The sequence below is a fragment of the Petromyzon marinus genome, chromosome 18 (assembly GCF_048934315.1).
Source record: "Petromyzon marinus isolate PM22_M1 ecotype Great Lakes invasive population chromosome 18, UKy_Petmar_22M1.pri1.0, whole genome shotgun sequence".
NCBI lineage: Eukaryota > Metazoa > Chordata > Hyperoartia > Petromyzontiformes > Petromyzontidae > Petromyzon > Petromyzon marinus.
In genome coordinates this window covers 4,026,681-4,046,072 of record NC_133684.1, presented here as the reverse complement: position 1 = coordinate 4,046,072, position 19,392 = coordinate 4,026,681, and the positions used below count along the sequence as shown (strand labels likewise).

The following is a 19,392-nucleotide window of genomic DNA, read 5'->3' as shown; positions in this document are numbered from 1 at the left end:
ATCCCTTCTCGTGAGGCCATCCCGCGCAAGTTCACTTACTTCTCCGAACAGCTTGAATGACAACATTAAACCTGCGTATGCCCTCTAATCCACGCGTTCCTCTTTCTGTTTCTCAGTGTAATTCCAATCGTGCGCATCCCCGTGCTCTGTTGTGAACATTTCACTCACTGTTCCATTTATCTTTGCGTGAATGACCGTGTTTCTGAACCGTATGCCAAAGTAGGTAATGCACACTGATAAAACCATATTAAAGGAAACATCTTGGATTACAGGTGGATAACAGGTGTTCTTAAAGCAGGTATGACAATTTAGTTTCACAAACTGTGGACATTAGTTCACAGCTTCAAATTGCATTTAGAACCATGACAATCGATGTTTGTTCTGGCATCGCTATGAGAATACATTTGGTAATGAAGGCAGTTTGCTTGACGGTACATTGTGATAAAACAAAGTAAAGACCAATTTGTCAGTGGAAGTCCTTGCTTTATTGTAGTTTGCAGTTGCGTATAATTTATGTTTGGGTGACTATTATAGGTAGATACAAGTTCATGAGTAAATATTCTGGTTTACTCCTGCCAAACTTTAACGAAATAGTGTACATTTTTAGTTTATTTCTTGAAATTAGCTTCATATTCGTGGATAAATTCAGTACCCACCGTTTATTAACATACTAAATGTAATGCGCAATGATTTTCAACCCAATCAAGGAAGCATTGTACTGCCAAAACGATACATTATTAATTAAGAAAGCACTGCAATTTGTTAGCATATGAAACATACATTTTTTTTCCACAAAGACAGTTTGAATCAACGATTGCCATAATAGATCCAAGATATTTTAAAACACTACAGAGTAATATTGTGTTTTGGCACATATCCAAGTGCAGAGAGTGATCTGTAACACCAATATTGACAGCACCATATGTGATCAATAGAGTAGTGTAGCTGCCAGATGTACGTGGTTGTAATCTGTAAATGTAGATATGTGCTTCTCGTCTTTTCTGGCTAATTGTTTGAATGATAATAGTTTTTTTTACCAGACAAAAGGGGAAAAAACCTATTATCATATTTTGGTTTTGGCAAAGGAGGTCCCATGATGTAGATGCTCACCCTGAGCTCTCATTACTCTGATAGTGGCATTGTCTTTGGGCTGTGTATGCCTTTTGGCGTCCTCTGGTCTAACACCGTATGAGACGAGGCTCAAAAGAAAGCTGTCTCTGGTGTGGACCAATCAGTTTCAAAGACAATGCATATATTTTTATTGTTTAATATATATTTTATTATTTTATTGTTTCCCTTCAACGTGACTTTACCGAAAGAACTAAGAATATAAATGCATATATTATCAGAGTATATTTTTCGTTTGCATTCTGACCACAAGTATTGTGGTTAATGCAGACATGATTCCTTGTAAAAGATAATTCTTTGAATGTCCTGCATTTTCTAGTGACATCTCACATGGCCGTACATTGTTTGGCTGTCTAATTAGTAATGCAGGCATATTATGGCCAAATCTTTTTTTGGTCCAATCACAAACCAGGCTGTCTTAATAATAGTGACTAAAACACATTCCTGCGGAGGGAGCTGGTAGGAACGTTGGGTTGCTTGGTCAATGGCCAGGGTCAACGGCGGCACCACGTGGTGCATTCCCCAAATATGCCCGACTGTGAGGGCGGGTACAAGCCGGCGTGAGTTGGTAAAACGTTGAGTTTTATAAGGGCACCACGGGGTGACCAGCCCCTCCCCACCCAGCCCCACCCTCCCCACCCAGCCCCTCCCCACCCTCCCCACCCAGCCACCTCCCCACCCAGCACCTCCCTCCCCACCCAGCCTCTCCCCATCCTCCCTTCTCCACCCAGCCCCACCCCTCCCATTTTTGGATACACGACGGACGGTCGGACACAATAATCCCCTGTGGGCTGGTGTAGTAACCAGGAGGTTCCTACCAGTATAACTTAGCTACTAACTTGCTTGCCAAAAGGCCAGTCGCCATAAAGTGAGCCTTTTAATCCCTCCAGCCGCCTGATAATGTCCATGGTGAATTACAAAAGTGTATTTTTTTTATAATGAAGTGCAAATATACGACCCATAGTGATATTACTATGTCCCATTGTGTATCAGTAAGATTTGACATTCCAATACAAAACAAAATACTTACAAAATATGTTTTAAACAATGGACAACTGTCCCTATGTCACAACAGGTTAACTTTGGGCTCCTGATTAAATACATAATAAAACACCATCGTGCCATCAATTGTTTAACATTAAACAATAACATGCTCTTGTACATCGGGCAGTGTCGTGAGATACATCTGGATACTCCGCTTTCCCTACCACTATGCGCGAATTGAATCGGCTAAAACATATGAAAAAACAGGACCGTCCTGATAAAAAAAATGAGTCTCGAGTCTCAGCGAAATATTCTCGGGTGAGTAAAATGCATTTATCTTTCGACAGAAGGTAGTGAAAGTACACACTTCGGGCGATGTCTATAAAACCATATTCGCTTTCTCAAAAGCTGCAATCAACCCAGTGGCGTGTGCCGCTATGTCGTTTGAACAACGCTTTTCTTACTCGTTGGTTCTTTCGGAAAAGTCACGTAGGTATAAAAAATAAAATAAATTAACAACACAGGCAATCATCATCAGGTGGGAAAACCACAGCAAGATTTTTTTTTCTGCTGAAGTGGGAGAGAGATGCCGTGGTAAGAGGGTGATTGCTTGTGTTGCGATCGAAACGTCGTGATTTAATTTATTTTATACCTACGTGACTTTACCGAAATAACCAAAGAGTATGGATCCCTGCAGTCACGAAAACTTCAAATCTAGTTTGAACGCTTTCTTGTTTAATCCGTAACGCTGCCTGCACAGCTGTTTCAGGACCATGGACAGCTCCTCGCTGCAAGGCTAAAACACTGGCTGGCAAGCCCCCTTATACTGGTAGGAACCTCCTGGTTACTACACCAGCCCACAGGGGATGGTTGTGTCCGTCCGTCCGTCGTGCATCCAAAAATGGGAGGGGTGGAGCTGGGTGGAGAGGGAGGGGCTGGGTGGGGAGGGGAGGGTGGGGAGGGGCTGGGTGGGGAGGGTGGGGAGGGGCTGGGTGGGGAAGGGAGGGTGGGGAGGGGCTGGGTGGGGAGGGTGGGGAGGGGCTGGGTGGAGAAGGGAGGGTGGGGAGGGGCTGGGTGGGGAGGGGAGAGTGGGGAGGGGCTGGGTGGGGAGGGTGGGGAGGGGCTGGGTGGAGAAGGGAAGGTGGGGAGGGGCTGGGTGGGGAGGGGCTGGGTGGGGAGGGGAGGGTGGGGAGGGGCTGGGTGGGGTGGGGAGGGTGGGGAGGGTGGGGAGGGGCTGGGTGGGGGATGGGAGGGGTGGGGCTGGGTGGGGAGGGGCTGGTCACCCCGTGGTGCCCTTATAAAACTCAACGTTTAACCTACTCACGCCGGCTTGTGCCCGCCCTCACAGTCGGGCATATTTGCGGAACACACCACGTGGTGCCGCATGTTGACCCTGGCCATTGACCGAGCAAACCAACGTACCTACCAGCTCCCTCCGCAGGAATGTGTTCCAGGGTCAAGTTACGAGTTAACTATATATTTTTATTTCACCAGGTAAGGCCCACTGAGCTATTGCGCTCTTTTTCACAAGCAACCTGGCTATCACAAATGATAGCTCTACGAAGTGGCTTATCACGTGGACATTTATAGCAGCCAAACACTGTCAACGCATGTTGATTCTAAATGTGGAGGGAAAAACCGGAGGACCAGGAGAACAATCCACGTGACCAAGGGGAGAACGTGCAAACTCCAAATATACAGCAGGCGTCAGTGTCGGGATCGAACCCACGATCTCCTGAATACCAGGCGAGGTAGTTAACAGCTGGTCACCATGGTGCCCAGTAGTAACAGCAGCAGCATCATCATCAGCATTTGTACGACACACACACACACACACAAACCGACTGCCTTACTTTTGAAATTTGGCCTGATGCGAGCATCGTAGCCGGATGTTTTCCCCATGAGCTTGTCCAGGAAATCGGACGGAGAGAGCTGCACCGGTTGGGGTGTTTTTGCAGGGCCAGCGAGGCGGGGCTGCGCCAAGCTGAGATTATAAAGGGGGGGGGGGGTGGTGACACACACAAATAAGGGGTTAGGGATAAGAATTTGCACTTATGCGGCTCTTAAATACAGTGCAGTATCTCCAAGCACGTGAAATGGCGAGACAAGCACGAAATACGAATCGCAAAGGGAAGAAAACAAGGGGGGAGAAAATTCAGAGAAAGGGGCAACCAATAATTTTAGACAAATCTAAAAATGGAAACGACGCCGGATCATGGAACACGCCGGGAGGCAACGCAACATCCGTGTCGGTCCACAAAGCGATGGAGGAGGAGAAACAGGGAGAGGCGGAGGCCACGTCGCTGAAATCTCGGTGTGGTGCTCAGAACCTAGATGTGCGCTTTAAGAAGCCGTGAACAACGATTGGATTTAGGGCTGTCCATGCCTTTCCGTTACGCATTCATTATTCAGAAAGCTTATCAATCATGGACCGAGCCGGGATGTGTGAATAGGAGGACACGGGCGCCTGCCGATGCTGGTTCGGTCGTAAATCGTAGTCTGATGACTGCTTCATTTCGCCCGAAGTAGATTTCTCCCGCGTTGACGCATTGTTTTGGGAGTGATTGAGATTCAAAGTAAAACAGTTTAGCCGTGATTGACAGTGTCACTCGCTTGCATCCGCGTAAACCGGCGTCTTTATTGTTGTTGTTGTAAATTAGTTTAATAACCGAGCGCACATTAAATGACGGCTCGGCTTCCCATCTACGGCCTAATGCACGTTCCGTGACACGCTAATGACCAGTCTGACCGAATCATCCAGAATACTCCCGGTCTCGCCAAAGCTCGGAAGGCTGGACGTTGCTTGGATTGGTGACAGAGTTTGCCTTCGGTGCCGTGAGGCTCCATGTCTTGGGCAGCAGCGGTCAGTGCAGCAAAATGCATTGTTGTACTGCACTTATATGCTCACAAGTGAATGTTCCCCGTCTTCACCGACTCCGACCAACGTGGTTAAATACATATAGGTGGACTTCTCCACAAATCTGGCTGTCGCCTGATGAAGCTGGTTGTAATTGTTGGCGAAACGTCGTACTCAGTTTGTAAATGTTGTGGCTTGGCTCTCCAACACACCGGTGTGCTGTGCTAGTAACGAATTTGCCACGTTCTGTTTACCTGACAAACCTTACTAGTTGGCTGTGTCGGGTGGTGGCGGGTTTAACGGCACATTTATACATTTACGCGATCTAACCCTAAAAAAAACCTGTATTATGGATGATGTTGGTCGCAAAAGCCTACTCCAAAAGTTCACCCTCAAATAACCCCACGACCAACGCGACGTGGAAGGGTGGAGGGGGATTCATCCAGCGGTGGATTGACAACAGGGCCCGAACGAGGACAAGCGCAACGTGCACGCCGAACCCGCGTTCACAGGCCACGAGCCAATTTGGTTGATTTAACAGACAACAAAAAAAACGGGCCACAAAACTGCTGTCGAGTGAGCCGCGACCCTCCGTCCCGTGCGACAGATCGCCAGCAGCGTCCGAATCGCACGTCTCAACACATCCCCCGTTCCGCTGGTCGCTGCGCGTTTACGACCGAGGCCATGGAGTGAACGTCATTCCTCACCTCCCGTTCAACAACAGAGACTCTCGTGTCCGATACACAGACGAGTTATTTTGTTTGTTAATAAGGGTGGAAGATTTCTGCAGCCTCGAGCAACGAATGTTGTGATGATAAAGCAATGTTATTAAGCTCGCATCGTAGACGTGGTGGTGGTGGCGGGGGGGGGGGGAAGGGAGGTTTTGTGCCAGATAGTTTAACTTGCGTATTGCTTAGATACCTCAGCGAGCTGGCTTGCCTGGTGTGTCACGTATGCGATGCTATTTGGCTGGCGTTGCTGCACAATCGCATTTCCTACTACGCCCCCGCACCGATCTCCATCCATTCCCGTCTCTCTCTCTCTTTCTCACTTTCAGCTAGAATTTAAACAGCCACATCAGTTTTCATTACAGTTCCGCTTTTCGCATATACAGTATATATTCCACGTGTGTGTGAGTGTGTGTTATATTCACAGATAGCACGCTGCGTTGGATGGCACGTGGATTTGTTTTCTCCCCCGAATCGATTCTCCTGCTAAGCTGTTAAGACAGCAGACTGTCAAAATATCTGCGACACGCGGCGATAACGGCTAATGAAGCTTCACGGTAGTGCATGCCGTCCATCCCCCCGACTCTTTGCTCGCATATTGGTACAGCCAGATTTCGTGCATGCTCTTGCACGTACGCATACAGACTCGTGTCTCAATTACGTGCAGGAGCAATGGCAATTCTCGGGATAATAAATACGCGTGTATGTGCTCATTGATGCCCGTATTGATCAGACATCTTATTGAGGAGTTGGAGAGAGTGTGTCGGAGAGTGCGTGTGGTTGCGTCGGCTGGGTCATTGAACGCGCATGCCCAGCAACCGCATGCCCAAGCAGCTTCTGTTTGGCCGGATAAAGGGTGCCAAACAAGCGCGGCACGGGCTAGAGAAGAGATGGAGTGATGTGGTACGAGAAGGATATGGAACTGAGTGGACTTGCCGATGACTGGTACCAGCGGTGTCAAAATCGGCCTCTGTGGAGGAGGCTCGTGAAGGACGCTACCGAGCAGTTTGAGGCAGTCCGCCTCCAGAAATAGCCGAGGGCAGAGGAACTACGCTCACAACAACGAGCGGAGTACCGGGCGGCTAAAACGCAGCAAGTTAGCGCAGTGAGAAGCACAACTGTTGCCTTGGCCAGTCATCCTGAGTCAGTCAACCCATGGCACCTAGGTCTATCCCGTGGCTTACGGCCATACAGTCTTTCACACTTCACGTGGCCTCAACGTGCACCTAGCCTGGCACAAGCCCGTGGGATGTCATCGCCACTTAGTTATCAATGGCGATTGTTGCCGGTTGCTGTTACGTGTGTTGGTGTATTTTCATAACTGTGTGTACACGTGTAGGTGAACGTGTGTGTGTGTGAACGTAGAAATTGGTGGCGCATTGGTTAGCGGGCTGCGCTACGAATCAGGCGAGCCGAGTTCGATTCCCGCTCATGGCTAACACCAGTGACGATTATCTGAGCCGGTCCTGGGCCTCCCCGAGGTCAAATCAGCCTCAATTGAGTACCCGGTGAGTAAATATCGCAACTGGGGAGACAAATGCGGCCGGGCGTGTTGCTGGCCACCCACCCCCTCGTGCGCCGTGCAGGCCTTCCATAGGTGCTACTCGCTAACAGCACTTGCCCCAAAAGTGTGTTAAGGCTACACGGGGGGGGGGGGGGGGGCCTTTGTCTTTGTCTCACCAGCTCACATGGCTCACTGAGTGCGAACGGAAAGAAAAAAAACACCCATGTCAAAATGGCGCCTTGGCTTCATGACATGCTAATGGTGTCAACGTAACATCGACACTCGAATATCGACACTCGAATTCACTTCCCAATGTGATTGATGCTGCGAAACCCCCCCAAAAAGACGAACCTTTATGCGTAAGATCATTTACGACAAGGGCGACGACATTTCGGATCGTCCTAGATGTCGACGCCCTCCACGCTTTCTAAACTCTGGAGGCTTCCTTGACGCGGCGTGTGTGCACAAACTAAACTTTAGTGTTGTTGTTGTTCTAACACCTTGTAGTCTTGCTACCTTGTAGTCTGTCGATAGTGGCATTCAACTCGAGCGTATGAAATGAACGTTTTATTACGATTCATTATTTTCCAAAGCGGTCCCTGTAATGCAATTTAATTTTGGAGATTAAAAACAGCGAATATCGCTCACCCTGACGTTACTTAACATACTATTTCATACACGTGCTGCAAGGGACACGCATGCTATTCCTATCTACTTGACGGAAATGACATCCACCTTATCCCCACGCCGTCAGTCTGCGTTATATGAGATTGGTCACGCCGACAGCTGCCCACGTGTCGGCAACCACATGGACAATCAGCGAAGGGGCTGACGTGTGGAAGTTAGGAATCACCGCCAAGTCTCGCCAGTCAGATCATCCTGACCTTTCCGACGCTACAAGTTGCGGCTTAAGAGCGGATGACAGCTGTAACGCGGCCCTTACAAACAAAATGTGCGCTCACCATAGCGCGCATACTGTCATTGCTCGGTCCTGTGCTATGTTCGTGCATTAATGTCAGCACATCGTAAACGCACGCGAAAAACAATTTCACATTGACTTACATGGGCATGGAGTAGAGAGAGCGAGAGCGAGACGGATGGATGTTGTGGATCGAGATACGGGAATCGTGCAAGTGGCCAGAGAAGACGAAATCACAGAAGCACAAAGGGAAATGTAATTTGAGCAGCCGACTTCTTATGCCATGATGGGACTTTTTGGCTTGGAAGAAGATATCATCCAGCGCATCCGATACAATCTCATCAAAAGATAGACCAAGAGCAAAACAAAACATATCCGATGTGTTTATTCACTCCACACACACACGTACGGTACGAAAGAAGTTCAACATACACACCGCAAAACGCATGTCCATGGTGCGCGCAAGTTTGGCCAAGTGACATTTTTGCGGACAAAAACACCAAAAAAAGGTGACCGGACGATGCTCGATGCCGAACGTACCTGAGGCATGTAATTATTTCGATGACGAGAAGGCAGAACGTAAGCAGAGCATGGATCGACGCCGTCCTCATCCCGTATCGCCAATGCGATCAAAGACTCTGACCGCGGAGCCTGAGCGAGCGGAATGTACAGAACGCTGCTGCTGCTGCTGTTTCGGCTCCTCCGGGTTTCTCTCGCGCGCTCTCTTATCTTTCTCCTCCGCGCCCCCGTCCGCTGGAACGCCCGGCAAAGGGAAAATAATAATTTATTAATTGATAGCAACACGCTGCTGTGCCCTTACTACTGCGCTGTACATTATTATATCATATCGTATTGTTCACGTGCGTGTGTGTGTGTGTGTACACACACACAGCGTGGGGGACGGAGCGATTCTTCGGCACATATGCGCGCGGGAAGAGACGCTATTCAGCAGCAGCAGCGATGATGATGATGAACAACAGAGGAGGAAGTCTTCTTAAGCGATGCAATGTCCACCCCAGCCGACCGAGCGCGTGATCCAACCGCTCGCCTCGGCACCGCCGTTGCACTTCGCTGGGCTTCGGAACACAGCAGCTGCTGACACTGCTGCTGCTGATGTTGTTCTTGCTGATGCTGAGAAGATGAAGAAGAGTAACGAGACGAAGCGCAAAGAGAAAACGCAGCTGAGCATCTGTCGTGCTCGCAAAGGGTGCGGGTCGCTGGCGAGGTTCGCGCGATCAAGACTTCTTCGGCCGCCGAGATGCATCGAGTGGGCTGAGGATGCGCGTACGGCCGGACGGGCTCGGGGTTGAAACGAGAAGGGGGGTTGCTCCTCTAGCTCGGCGCTGCAGGGGCGAGGAGAAGGGGACACGATCGGTGGTCGCACCCTTGCGACTGCATTTGCCCGCTGCTCTCGCGTCTCCGGTGGAATGAGTGGCGAGGGGGCGGGATGGGGATGGGAGGGCACTGGCGGCAACAATTGGAGTCGTGATCGTAACGCCTGATGTGGAGCGCCTCTGCCGTGCAGTCGAGGAATAAGAGGGGAGCATTCGCAGCGAGCCACAGATGCGAGTGGTGTTCCCCCTCGGTGCGTGCATGTGCGACACACAAGCAGACTGTTGTTGTTGTGGTGTTGCGTTGTTGAGGTCAGCGCGTTCGAGTGCGTTGCCTATGCGGTCGCATCTTCAAATGTGAAGTGCGCGCGCGCGTGTGGAGCTGTCATACACATGTCTGAGTAGGTGTGCGAAAAGGTAGTTTAGTGGTTAGAGGGAGCGGTGGCGCTGTGGTTAGCGCACCGCACTACGAACTTGGCCGACAGAGTTCGACTCCGCTTTAAATGAGTACAGTACTTAATTTTTGTGCGTAAACATCAGCATGGGGAAGACAAAGATGGCCAGCGTGTTGCTGGTGGCCAGCGTGTTGCTGGCCAGCGTGTTGCTGGCCACCCCCTCTTCATAGGTGCTCGCTAACAGCACTTTCCCCAACAGTCTGTTACAGGCTACACGGGAGATCTTTGCCTTTGTTAGCGCGCTACAATACGTATCCGGCGACGCGAGATTGATTCCTGCTCACGACCAATACCTTTAATGATTATCTGAACCGGTCTTGGCCCTCCTCTACTGTCAACTCAGCCTCAAGTGAGTACCTGGTGCGGTGTGTAAACATCTTCACTGGGGAGACAAAGGCGGCCGGGCGTGGTGCTGGCCACCCACCCCCTCGTGAGGCGTAGCGGCCTTCAAAGGTGCTAGCTAACGGCAATTATGGCCAGGCTGAAATGGTTACACGGGGATCTTTTCCGTACTGGGCTTTCTTTATTTTTTTGATCGACTTTAACATTACACGACACTTAATTACTCGGTTCGCCAACGGTGGGAATACAACTGTGTGTACGTAAAGTGTTTACTGAGATCAACGAGGAATTACAGGCTGAGCCTGCCTTACGGGGTACGAATCAAGCTCGCGTCTTACGACATAAACCAGGTTGCCTGATCTTGTCAGAGAGATGACCATCAATACAATAAACAGGTCTTATCGGCTGCCGAGGGCGTTACAGCGTGGGCAGCAGAGGGCAGTGCAACAAATACATGACGATTTATAAACGCTCATTGTATTCACCGGTGCGCACCGACCAGCCTGGTGAAGTATGTTGGGAAAAAAAAACACATAACTCCCACGGCCCATAATTGCATCCAGAAATATGTCAATAGTGCTCTCGCCTGATAAAATAAAAGGCACATAGACATTTCGAACCAACACGCGAATAGTCATGCAACGCCACACAGTATGAGCAAATGTTCTTGTGACTGTCATTTCCACCACCCCCCCCCACCACCACCCTCCCACCACCACCCACAAATATATCTCGGTGCAAATCAATGCGACGAGTAATTATATCTCGATCCGCGTAACAGCGGATGAATTCTCGTGGAATCTGACATCTGTCTTGGTGGAAAGTTCCTTTCTCCGCTGTACATATCGTCGCAACCCTCCTCAGAACGCAGAGGCAATGGTCTCGTTTTTATTTGTCTTCACCCCCTTGAATGAAAATCTATTCCTCCCTATACTGTATATCAATTCCTATTAACCTACCACAGGTTGCTGGAGCAGCATATACTGCATTTCCTGTGGGGGTTTATTTTTTAAAGAGAGAGAAAAAAACACTGCCTCAACCTGCAGGCAAGGAACCCCGGTGATTTGTCATTTGTTAATGAGTCCGGCGGTGCATGCGTCGATTTTTAGCACTTTCCACTTTTCGGCAACGCCATGTATTATACATAGTTTGGACAAATCAGTATCCAAAGACCCTTGCGTTCTGCAAACCAGCGAGCTTCCCCAGCGCCCAGTGAGATCTGTTTTTATTGTATAACCAGGTCCTGTAAGAATTATACGCCATGTCAAAGATTCACATGCATGTGGATTGTCCACTTATTTTCGAAATTTGCGTGCAAAACAACTGAACCGTAATATGTGGAGAAGCACACACAGAGAGGGGCATGGGGCTAGAGAGAGAGAGAGAGAGACGCTCACACACGGAGACATACAGAGACATGGACATGCACACAGAGCTATACACATAGGAATATATGGAGAGTGATATTGGGATACACACATAGAGATACGGAGATGCAAACTAGAGCGTCATGGAGATGCAATAATTTCCGGTGTAGCCTCAGTAGACTGTTCGGTTAGCGAGCACCTAAGAAGGCCGACACGGCACACGAGGGGGTTGATGGCCAGCACCACGCCCGGCCGCCTTTGTCTCCCTAGTAGCATAGTATACACACTGTACCAAGTACTCATTTGATGCTGAGTTGACCTAAAGGAGGCCCAGGATCGGTTCAGATAATCATCACTGTTATTGGCTGTGAGCGTGAATCGAACTCCAGTCTCTGGGTTTGTATCGCTGGACGCGAAACGCTCCAGTATCGCTCCCCACACATGTTTGGAGATGTACAAAAAGACACACACACATAGACATGGAGATAGATTAAGATGCAGAGATACAAAGAGGGAAATGGAGATACACAGAGAGGGACATTGAGATACATACAGAGGGAAATCGAGATACAAAGAAAGAGACATGGAGATACACACAGAGAGACATGGAGAGACACAGAGAGACATGGAGATACACACAGAGAGACATGGAGATACACAGAGAGACATGGAGAGACACACAGAGAGACATGGAGATACACACAGAGAGACATGGAGATACACAGAGAGACATGGAGATACACACAGAGAGACATGGAGATACACACAGAGAGACATGGAGATACACACAAAGAGCGATGGATATACACACAGAGAGACATGGAGATACACAGAGAGACATGGAGATACACACAGAGAGGCATGGAGATACACACACAGAGACATGGAGATACACACAGAGAGACATGGAGATACACACAGAGAGAGACATGGAGAGACACAGAGAGACATGGAGATACACACAGAGACATGTAGATACACACAGAGAGACATGGAGAGACACACAGAGAGACATGGAGATACACAGAGAGACATGGAGATACACAGAGAGACATGGAGAGACACACAGAGAGACATGGATATACACACAGAGAGACATGGAGATACACACAGAGAGAGATGGAGATACACACAGAGAGACATAGAGAGACACACAGAGAGACATGGAGAGACACACAGAGAGACATGGAGATACACACAGAGAGACATGGAGATACAGAAAGAGAGAGACATGGAGAGACACACAGAGAGACATGGAGATACACACATAGGGACATGGAGATACACACAGAGAGACATGGAGATACACAGAGAGACATGGAGATACACACAGAGAGACATGGAGATACACACAGAGAGACATGGAGATACACACAAAGAGAGATGGAGATACACACAGAGGGACATGGAGATACACACAGAGAGACATGGAGATACACACAAAGAGAGATGGAGATACACACAGAGAGACATGGAGATACACACAGAGAGACATGGATATACACACAGAGACATGGAGATACACACAGAGAGAGACATGGAGAGACACAGAGAGACGTGGAGATACACACAGAGAAACATGGAGATACACACAGAGAGACATGGAGATACACACAGAGAGACATGGAGATACACACAGAGAGAGACATGGAGAGACACAGAGAGACATGGAGATACACACATAGAGGCATGGAGATACACACATAGAGACATGGAGATACACACACAGAGACATGGAGATACACACAGAGAGACATGGAGAGACACAGAGAGACATGGAGATACACACAGAGAGACATGGAGATACACAGAGAGACATGGAGAGACACACAGAGAGACATGGAGATACACACAGAGAGACATGGAGATACACACAGAGAGGCATGGAGATACACACAGAGAGAGACATGGAGATACACACAGAGAGACATGGAGAGACACACAGAGGGACATGGAGAGACACACAGAGAGACATGGAGAGACACACAGAGAGACATGGAGAGACACACAGAGAGAGACATGGAGAGACACACAGAGAGACATGGAGAGACACATAGAGAGAGAGACATAGAGATACACACAGAGAGGCATGGAGATACACACAGAGAGAGACATGGAGATACACACAGAGAGACATGGAGAGACACACAGAGGGACATGGAGAGACACATAGAGAGAGACATGGAGATACACACAGAGAGACATGGAGAGACACACAGAGAGACATGGAGAGACACACAGAGAGAGACATGGAGATACACACAGAGAGACATGGAGATACACACAGAGACATGTAGATACACACAGAGAGACATGGAGAGACACACAGAGAGACATGGAGATACACAGAGAGACATGGAGATACACAGAGAGACATGGAGAGACACACAGAGAGACATGGATATACACACAGAGAGACATGGAGATACACACAGAGAGAGATGGAGATACACACAGAGAGACATAGAGAGACACACAGAGAGACATGGAGAGACACACAGAGAGACATGGAGATACACACAGAGAGACATGGAGATACACACAGAGAGACATGGAGATACAGAAAGAGAGAGACATGGAGAGACACACAGAGAGACATGGAGATACACACATAGGGACATGGAGATACACACAGAGAGACATGGAGATACACAGAGAGACATGGAGATACACACAGAGAGACATGGAGATACACACAGAGAGACATGGAGATACACACAAAGAGAGATGGAGATACACACAGAGAGACATGGAGATACACACAGAGAGAGACATGGAGAGACACACAGAGAGAGACATGGAGATACACACAGAGAGACATGGATATACACACAAAGAGAAATGGAGATACACACAGAGAGAGACATGGAGAGACACACACAGAGATAATGATATGTTGCTATCTTCTGGCCATTTTGGATCACGTTGGAGATCTGTCCCTTTAAATTCTGGGGTCATCAGTCACGCACTTTATTAATTACATGCAACGTGTTGTACACAAACCCCGCACAATGATGGCCTGCAGTAGGGGAATTGCTTTTTGATAACAAAAAAAAACTTCTTCGCATTGGTGTAATTTGTTGCGTGTATACACAGAGATGCTGTGCACAATACACGACTGTTAGATGCAAGGTACGAAAATAGGGTTTTCCCCTATTTTATCTGGCAACAAAACAGGTGTGTTAACTTGTTAAAACACCTAATTGAAACCTTTTTTACAAGGAATAATGTCTGCACGAGCCACAATATTGGTGGTAAAAATGCAGACAAAAAACAAACTCTGATAATATGATGCATTGTCTTTGAAACTGATTGGTCCACACCAGAAACAGCTTTCTTTTGAGCCTCGTCTTAAACGGTGTTAGACCAGAGGATGCCGAAAGGCAAGGCTCAAAAGAAAGCTGTCTCTGGTGTGGACCAATCAGTTTCAAAGACAATGCATATATTATCAGAGTATTTTTCTTGGTTGCATTTTGAACACAAGTATTATGGTTCATGCAGACATGATTCCTTGTAAAAGGTTTCAGTTTGGTGTTTTAACAACTTAACACCTGTTTTTTTGGCAGATAAAAGGGGAAAAAACTATTTTCATATTTTGGTACTGGCAAAAGAAGGTCGCATTATGCAAGGTACGCTTTTAATTTAGACCTGTGGACAGTTTGTTCGCAAATCAGCTCGGTTCGTTTGCAAATCAGCTCGATTTCTTTGCGACGCGAACTCTAGAAATGTCGTGACGAGTACTAAAGGATAATCCATTCATTGATGCCCCATTGAGTTATAATGACCCCCCCCCCCCCCCTTTACTTCTCAACGGGTGATTGCATATTGTACACAAGGAGGCTGTTTAAAGATGTAATAATCACGTTCAGGTCGGTGGGAGACGTGGAAAGGTCTGGGAAATGACATTATATTTTTTTTCCTTTATAAATTATCCCTGTAAATGTTGTGGGTCGTCTGTAAATGGATCACCATGAACATTCCAGTGTTGCCCTGTGGATATTTCGACCCCGGACCGTAACAATGTAGAACTTCCCCCGCTCACTGAGGAGCTGCGAACGGGAGATGAACATCAACCTCGATGCTCGTTTGAGTGGCAACTCACTCTCTGCCTCTTCGACTGCCTACGTGGAACGCGTGTGTGCGTCACGGGCGACCCGGCCAGACGGTTACATCTAGATCCGCAAAAACCCAGGGGACATTAAAAAAAAACCCTCACCTTATCGCTGTCGCCCTCAAAGCAACACGTGGCCACCCGAGCACAAATGCGGTTCATACCACCCAATTCTGCAATTGATATAATCACACCCGTGCTGTGTGCAGCCGCGAGAACAAGGAAAGGCCATCGATGACTTGGCTCCTCCGTGACTTCCCGTGAACCCGGGCGTGCAGGAGCTGGCATTGCGTGACTCTCACACAACAACACAACACACACACAACACGCACAATACACACAACACACACAACAACACAACAACACATCCCTCTGAGTTGGAACCGTCACAAGCCCCGCGGGAAGATACTCTCCAATCAGCCCCCCTTTTTTTACGATACCTCTCTGGACCTCTCGTGGGTTGTGAAGAACATTGAAGACTCCCTTCTTTAGAACTGCTTCTTGCGTTGGCTTTGTTGTCCGATTAGCGTGGTTGGCTACGTACGGTGCGAAAGAAGTTCAACACGCGTACTTACACACAAGGGAGAGATCATTGTCCCAAACTGTCACCTATCATATTCGCCTTCTCGTTCAGGGGCCTGCTCAAGGCGCGGCTCCGGCTGGAGCACGCCACGTACCACACGCGCGTGTCGGTGATGTGCAGCGCGTCTTCTTCGAACGCTGGGGAGCCGGACAAGCCCCTCTCTCTGTACCAGCGTGGACGGCACCCTCCACGTGTTCACCTTCTGAAGCGCTCGCTCGTCACCGTACCGTGCGTGATGACCACCACCACCACCACGTGACTTTTCTTTCGTGTTGTGCGCGGTGCATCTAGCGCCACAGAGCGTGGGTTTAAAGCGTTCGTTTTATCTGTTTGCTGGTGACTTTGTGTTGCACATCGGAATCGCCTCCAGTGCTATCTAGATTTGAAGTTTTCGTGACTGCAGGGATCCATACTCTTTGGTCCTTTCGGTAAAGTCACGTAGAGCATAAAATAAAATAAATGTATGCCTTCAGTGCTGTTGCTGCTGGCGGCAATAAAAGTTGTTGAAAAGTCAAAAAAGTATCTTTAAATAGCCGATATTATAATGTGTGCGTTCTTTGTTGTCGCTGTTGTGCGCGTACGCCACTGTTAACGCAGCCGTGTCACCAAATCAATGTTTGCTTTTTAGCGCAAACCAGTTATTTCCCCCTGGCAAGTGTTTAACGAAGTAAGGGTGTCATCTCTCGTTCTGATTTGCATGATTATTATTATCGTTTTCCATGGTTGCTAATGTAACCAAGAATCCCACTGCTCTACTGGTAATAAAAAGCGGGGGTGTGTGTGGGAGGGGGGCGGAGGAGGAGGATGCTCTGCGTAGGGATGAATGCTTCCAAGATTTTCGGAGTCTCCGTTGTGAAACGAGCGAGCGAGGTCCTACACATTTGGAGGCTCTCCCGCCTCTCACTCGGCACCGCTGATGTCGCTGTTTGTCCGCAGGCCACTGCTACCTTGTGATCAGAGTCACGGAGTTTTACTCCCTCGAGTGGAGCCCTTTGAGCTCAGAAGAAACTCTTTTTCAAGGGCGACTCGGCCGCCAGGCAACATCGAAGCATTCCGCAGGATCACATTTCTAATCCGCGTATGGTCTCTGCCGTTTTTGTCCATAAACGCATTTGTGTTTACCCTGAATGTCATGATTATATTGCAGCCGTGTTATTACTTATTGGATAGCGAATTTGGCGAATGAGATATTGTAATTTTATTTTGACCACTTACACAGAGAGAGAGAGAGAGACAGAGACACCTGCGGGTTTTATTTTAACCGTGCCCATTTGTCTGTTGTTTGATGGACAATGCCAAGGCGTTTCCACGTCGCCGATGTTGCTTTGTTGCGTGCAAAGTTAGTTTCTGCTAATGCCACATTTCACCTTCTGATGCCAAAAAGATAATCGATTACGAACCTCGCGTCTCAAAGGGAATCGATCCCCTCCCCTCTCCATCTCTAAGCTCTGCCGTTGTATTTCTGTCCCCATTTCTCGCGAATGTTCTGGCCAAGTCCCTCCGTGTTGCAAAGAGGATCTGGAAACAGAGGTCAGCTGTCTGGTGGCGTTTTATTCATCCACTCACACGAGGCTTCATAATCGTACTATAAAAAATAATATATGCGCCTCGAGTTTCCTGGCCGGTAGCTTGCTGGGCTCCTCTCCACCCCAATGATTGTATCGTTCGTGACTGCTGAGTAACTGGCCGAACGGGATTTTCCGTTTAACGAAAGAAGGAAATTGAGCCGCATTGATAAAGGCGGACGAAGTTCGAGTAGCGAATAACAGAAGCCAGATAACGATTCATTGAAAATTGCTCCAACTTTTCAATGTGTGCTCCCATTAATATAATTCATTCACCAGAATATGATTTAGATCCAAGAGATTTATTTTTAACCATCGCAATACAAATTCTTAGCTCTTTCGGTAAAGTCACGTTGAAGGGAAACAATAGAATAATAATAAGAATATGAATTACTGCAGTCACGAAAGCTTTAAATTAAAATTTCATCGCAATACATTTTATCTCGGCATTTTATTGTGTTAAAGAGGAGATTGCTTCGAGTGCTCCGAGTACAGGATTTCCCCGCACCACCGATTATCACGGTTGGATATGTACGGTGCGAAAGAAGTTCAACATACATACATTGTGAAAAGAGTATGAAAATGGCAGCTGACTTTAATTTTCTGTTGTATGTGCGTGTAGTGTTTATAATGACGAATAAACTTCTTATGAGGCACACTCTGTTTATTGTAATACTTCTCTTAACACAGTCCTTAACACACAGAGGAGTATACGGTCCCCTCACCCGATACCCTAAGAAGGTACAGCCTCCGGACTTAGCGTGACCTACACACAGGTCTCTAGCTAACCTAAGGAGGTACAGCCTCCTATCTTGGCGGGACTTACTCACACATCTACCGCTATCGTAAAGTCCTCCGGCTGGGACCTAGGGGAGGTTATCTGACCCACCGCTGGCCCAGCGGGTCCTGACCACTGGGTACCCGAGCCTTAGCCCTCAGAAGGGCTGGAAGGCTGGGTCCAGGGTCCTGGCTATCTTCGGCCCGGGCTTCGGTCTTCGTGTAGGGAGAGAACTCCACGCGCTCTGTTAGGTCACTCTTCTTTTACTCGTTTGTGGCCAGGTGTAACCAATCCCACATTCCCACGTGGAACTGTCTGATTGGCTCTTACCAAACTGTGGCTACGATCCACTTCACCTCGTCTGACCCCAATCGTTATGTACACAGAGGTAACGCTGCACTGCCCCTTTGACACCTAGTGGCAATGCAGGTTACCGAACAGTGAGTAGTTAACACCTCTACATATGTATAGTATGTTGAACTTCTTTCGCACCGTACGTAGCCAACCGAGCTAATCGGAGGTGCGGGGGAAGGCCAACAAACCAAGCACAATAGAGCAGTTCTAAAGGAATGAGTTTCCAATCTCGATGTAAAAGTGCATAGCCCCAGTGGTTCCCTAATATCGGAGGGAAGAGCGTTCCAGACGGCTGCGGGAGAGCATCTGACAGCGTGCGATCCGCTGACCGTCTTTGTTTGATGGCCAACCAAAAACCGCCGCGTGAATTTGGCTGCGATGCGCGC

The 19,392-nt window shown here is 48.3% G+C and overlaps 1 protein-coding gene and 1 long non-coding RNA gene across 6 annotated transcripts in view; one reads left to right on the top strand and one right to left on the bottom strand.

Moving 5' to 3' along the window:
* LOC116943585 (glycine receptor subunit alpha-2-like) overlaps positions 1–9,606 on the bottom strand; it is a 53,327-nt gene extending 43,721 nt beyond the window's left edge. For 2 of the 5 annotated variants that reach the window (XM_032956546.2, XM_032956549.2), the window contains exons 1-2: positions 8,661–9,606; positions 3,966–4,096 (exon numbers count right to left, since the gene is read on the bottom strand). In XM_032956546.2, coding sequence (XP_032812437.1) covers positions 3,966–4,096; positions 8,661–8,731 — 202 coding nt within the window. In that variant the 5' untranslated portion in view covers positions 8,732–9,606. Of the gene's footprint in view, positions 1–3,965; positions 4,097–8,660 lie in introns of those variants that run through there. The other 3 variants (XM_032956547.2, XM_032956548.2, XM_032956550.2) reach the window with 3 other exon arrangements.
* A 175-nt stretch (positions 9,607–9,781) lies between these two features.
* Positions 9,782–18,530, top strand: LOC142925078 (uncharacterized). Its single transcript, XR_012942176.1, has 2 exons — positions 9,782–16,537; positions 17,246–18,530. It is a non-coding gene; the product is annotated as an uncharacterized LOC142925078 (long non-coding RNA).
* Positions 18,531–19,392: the final 862 nt, after the last annotated feature.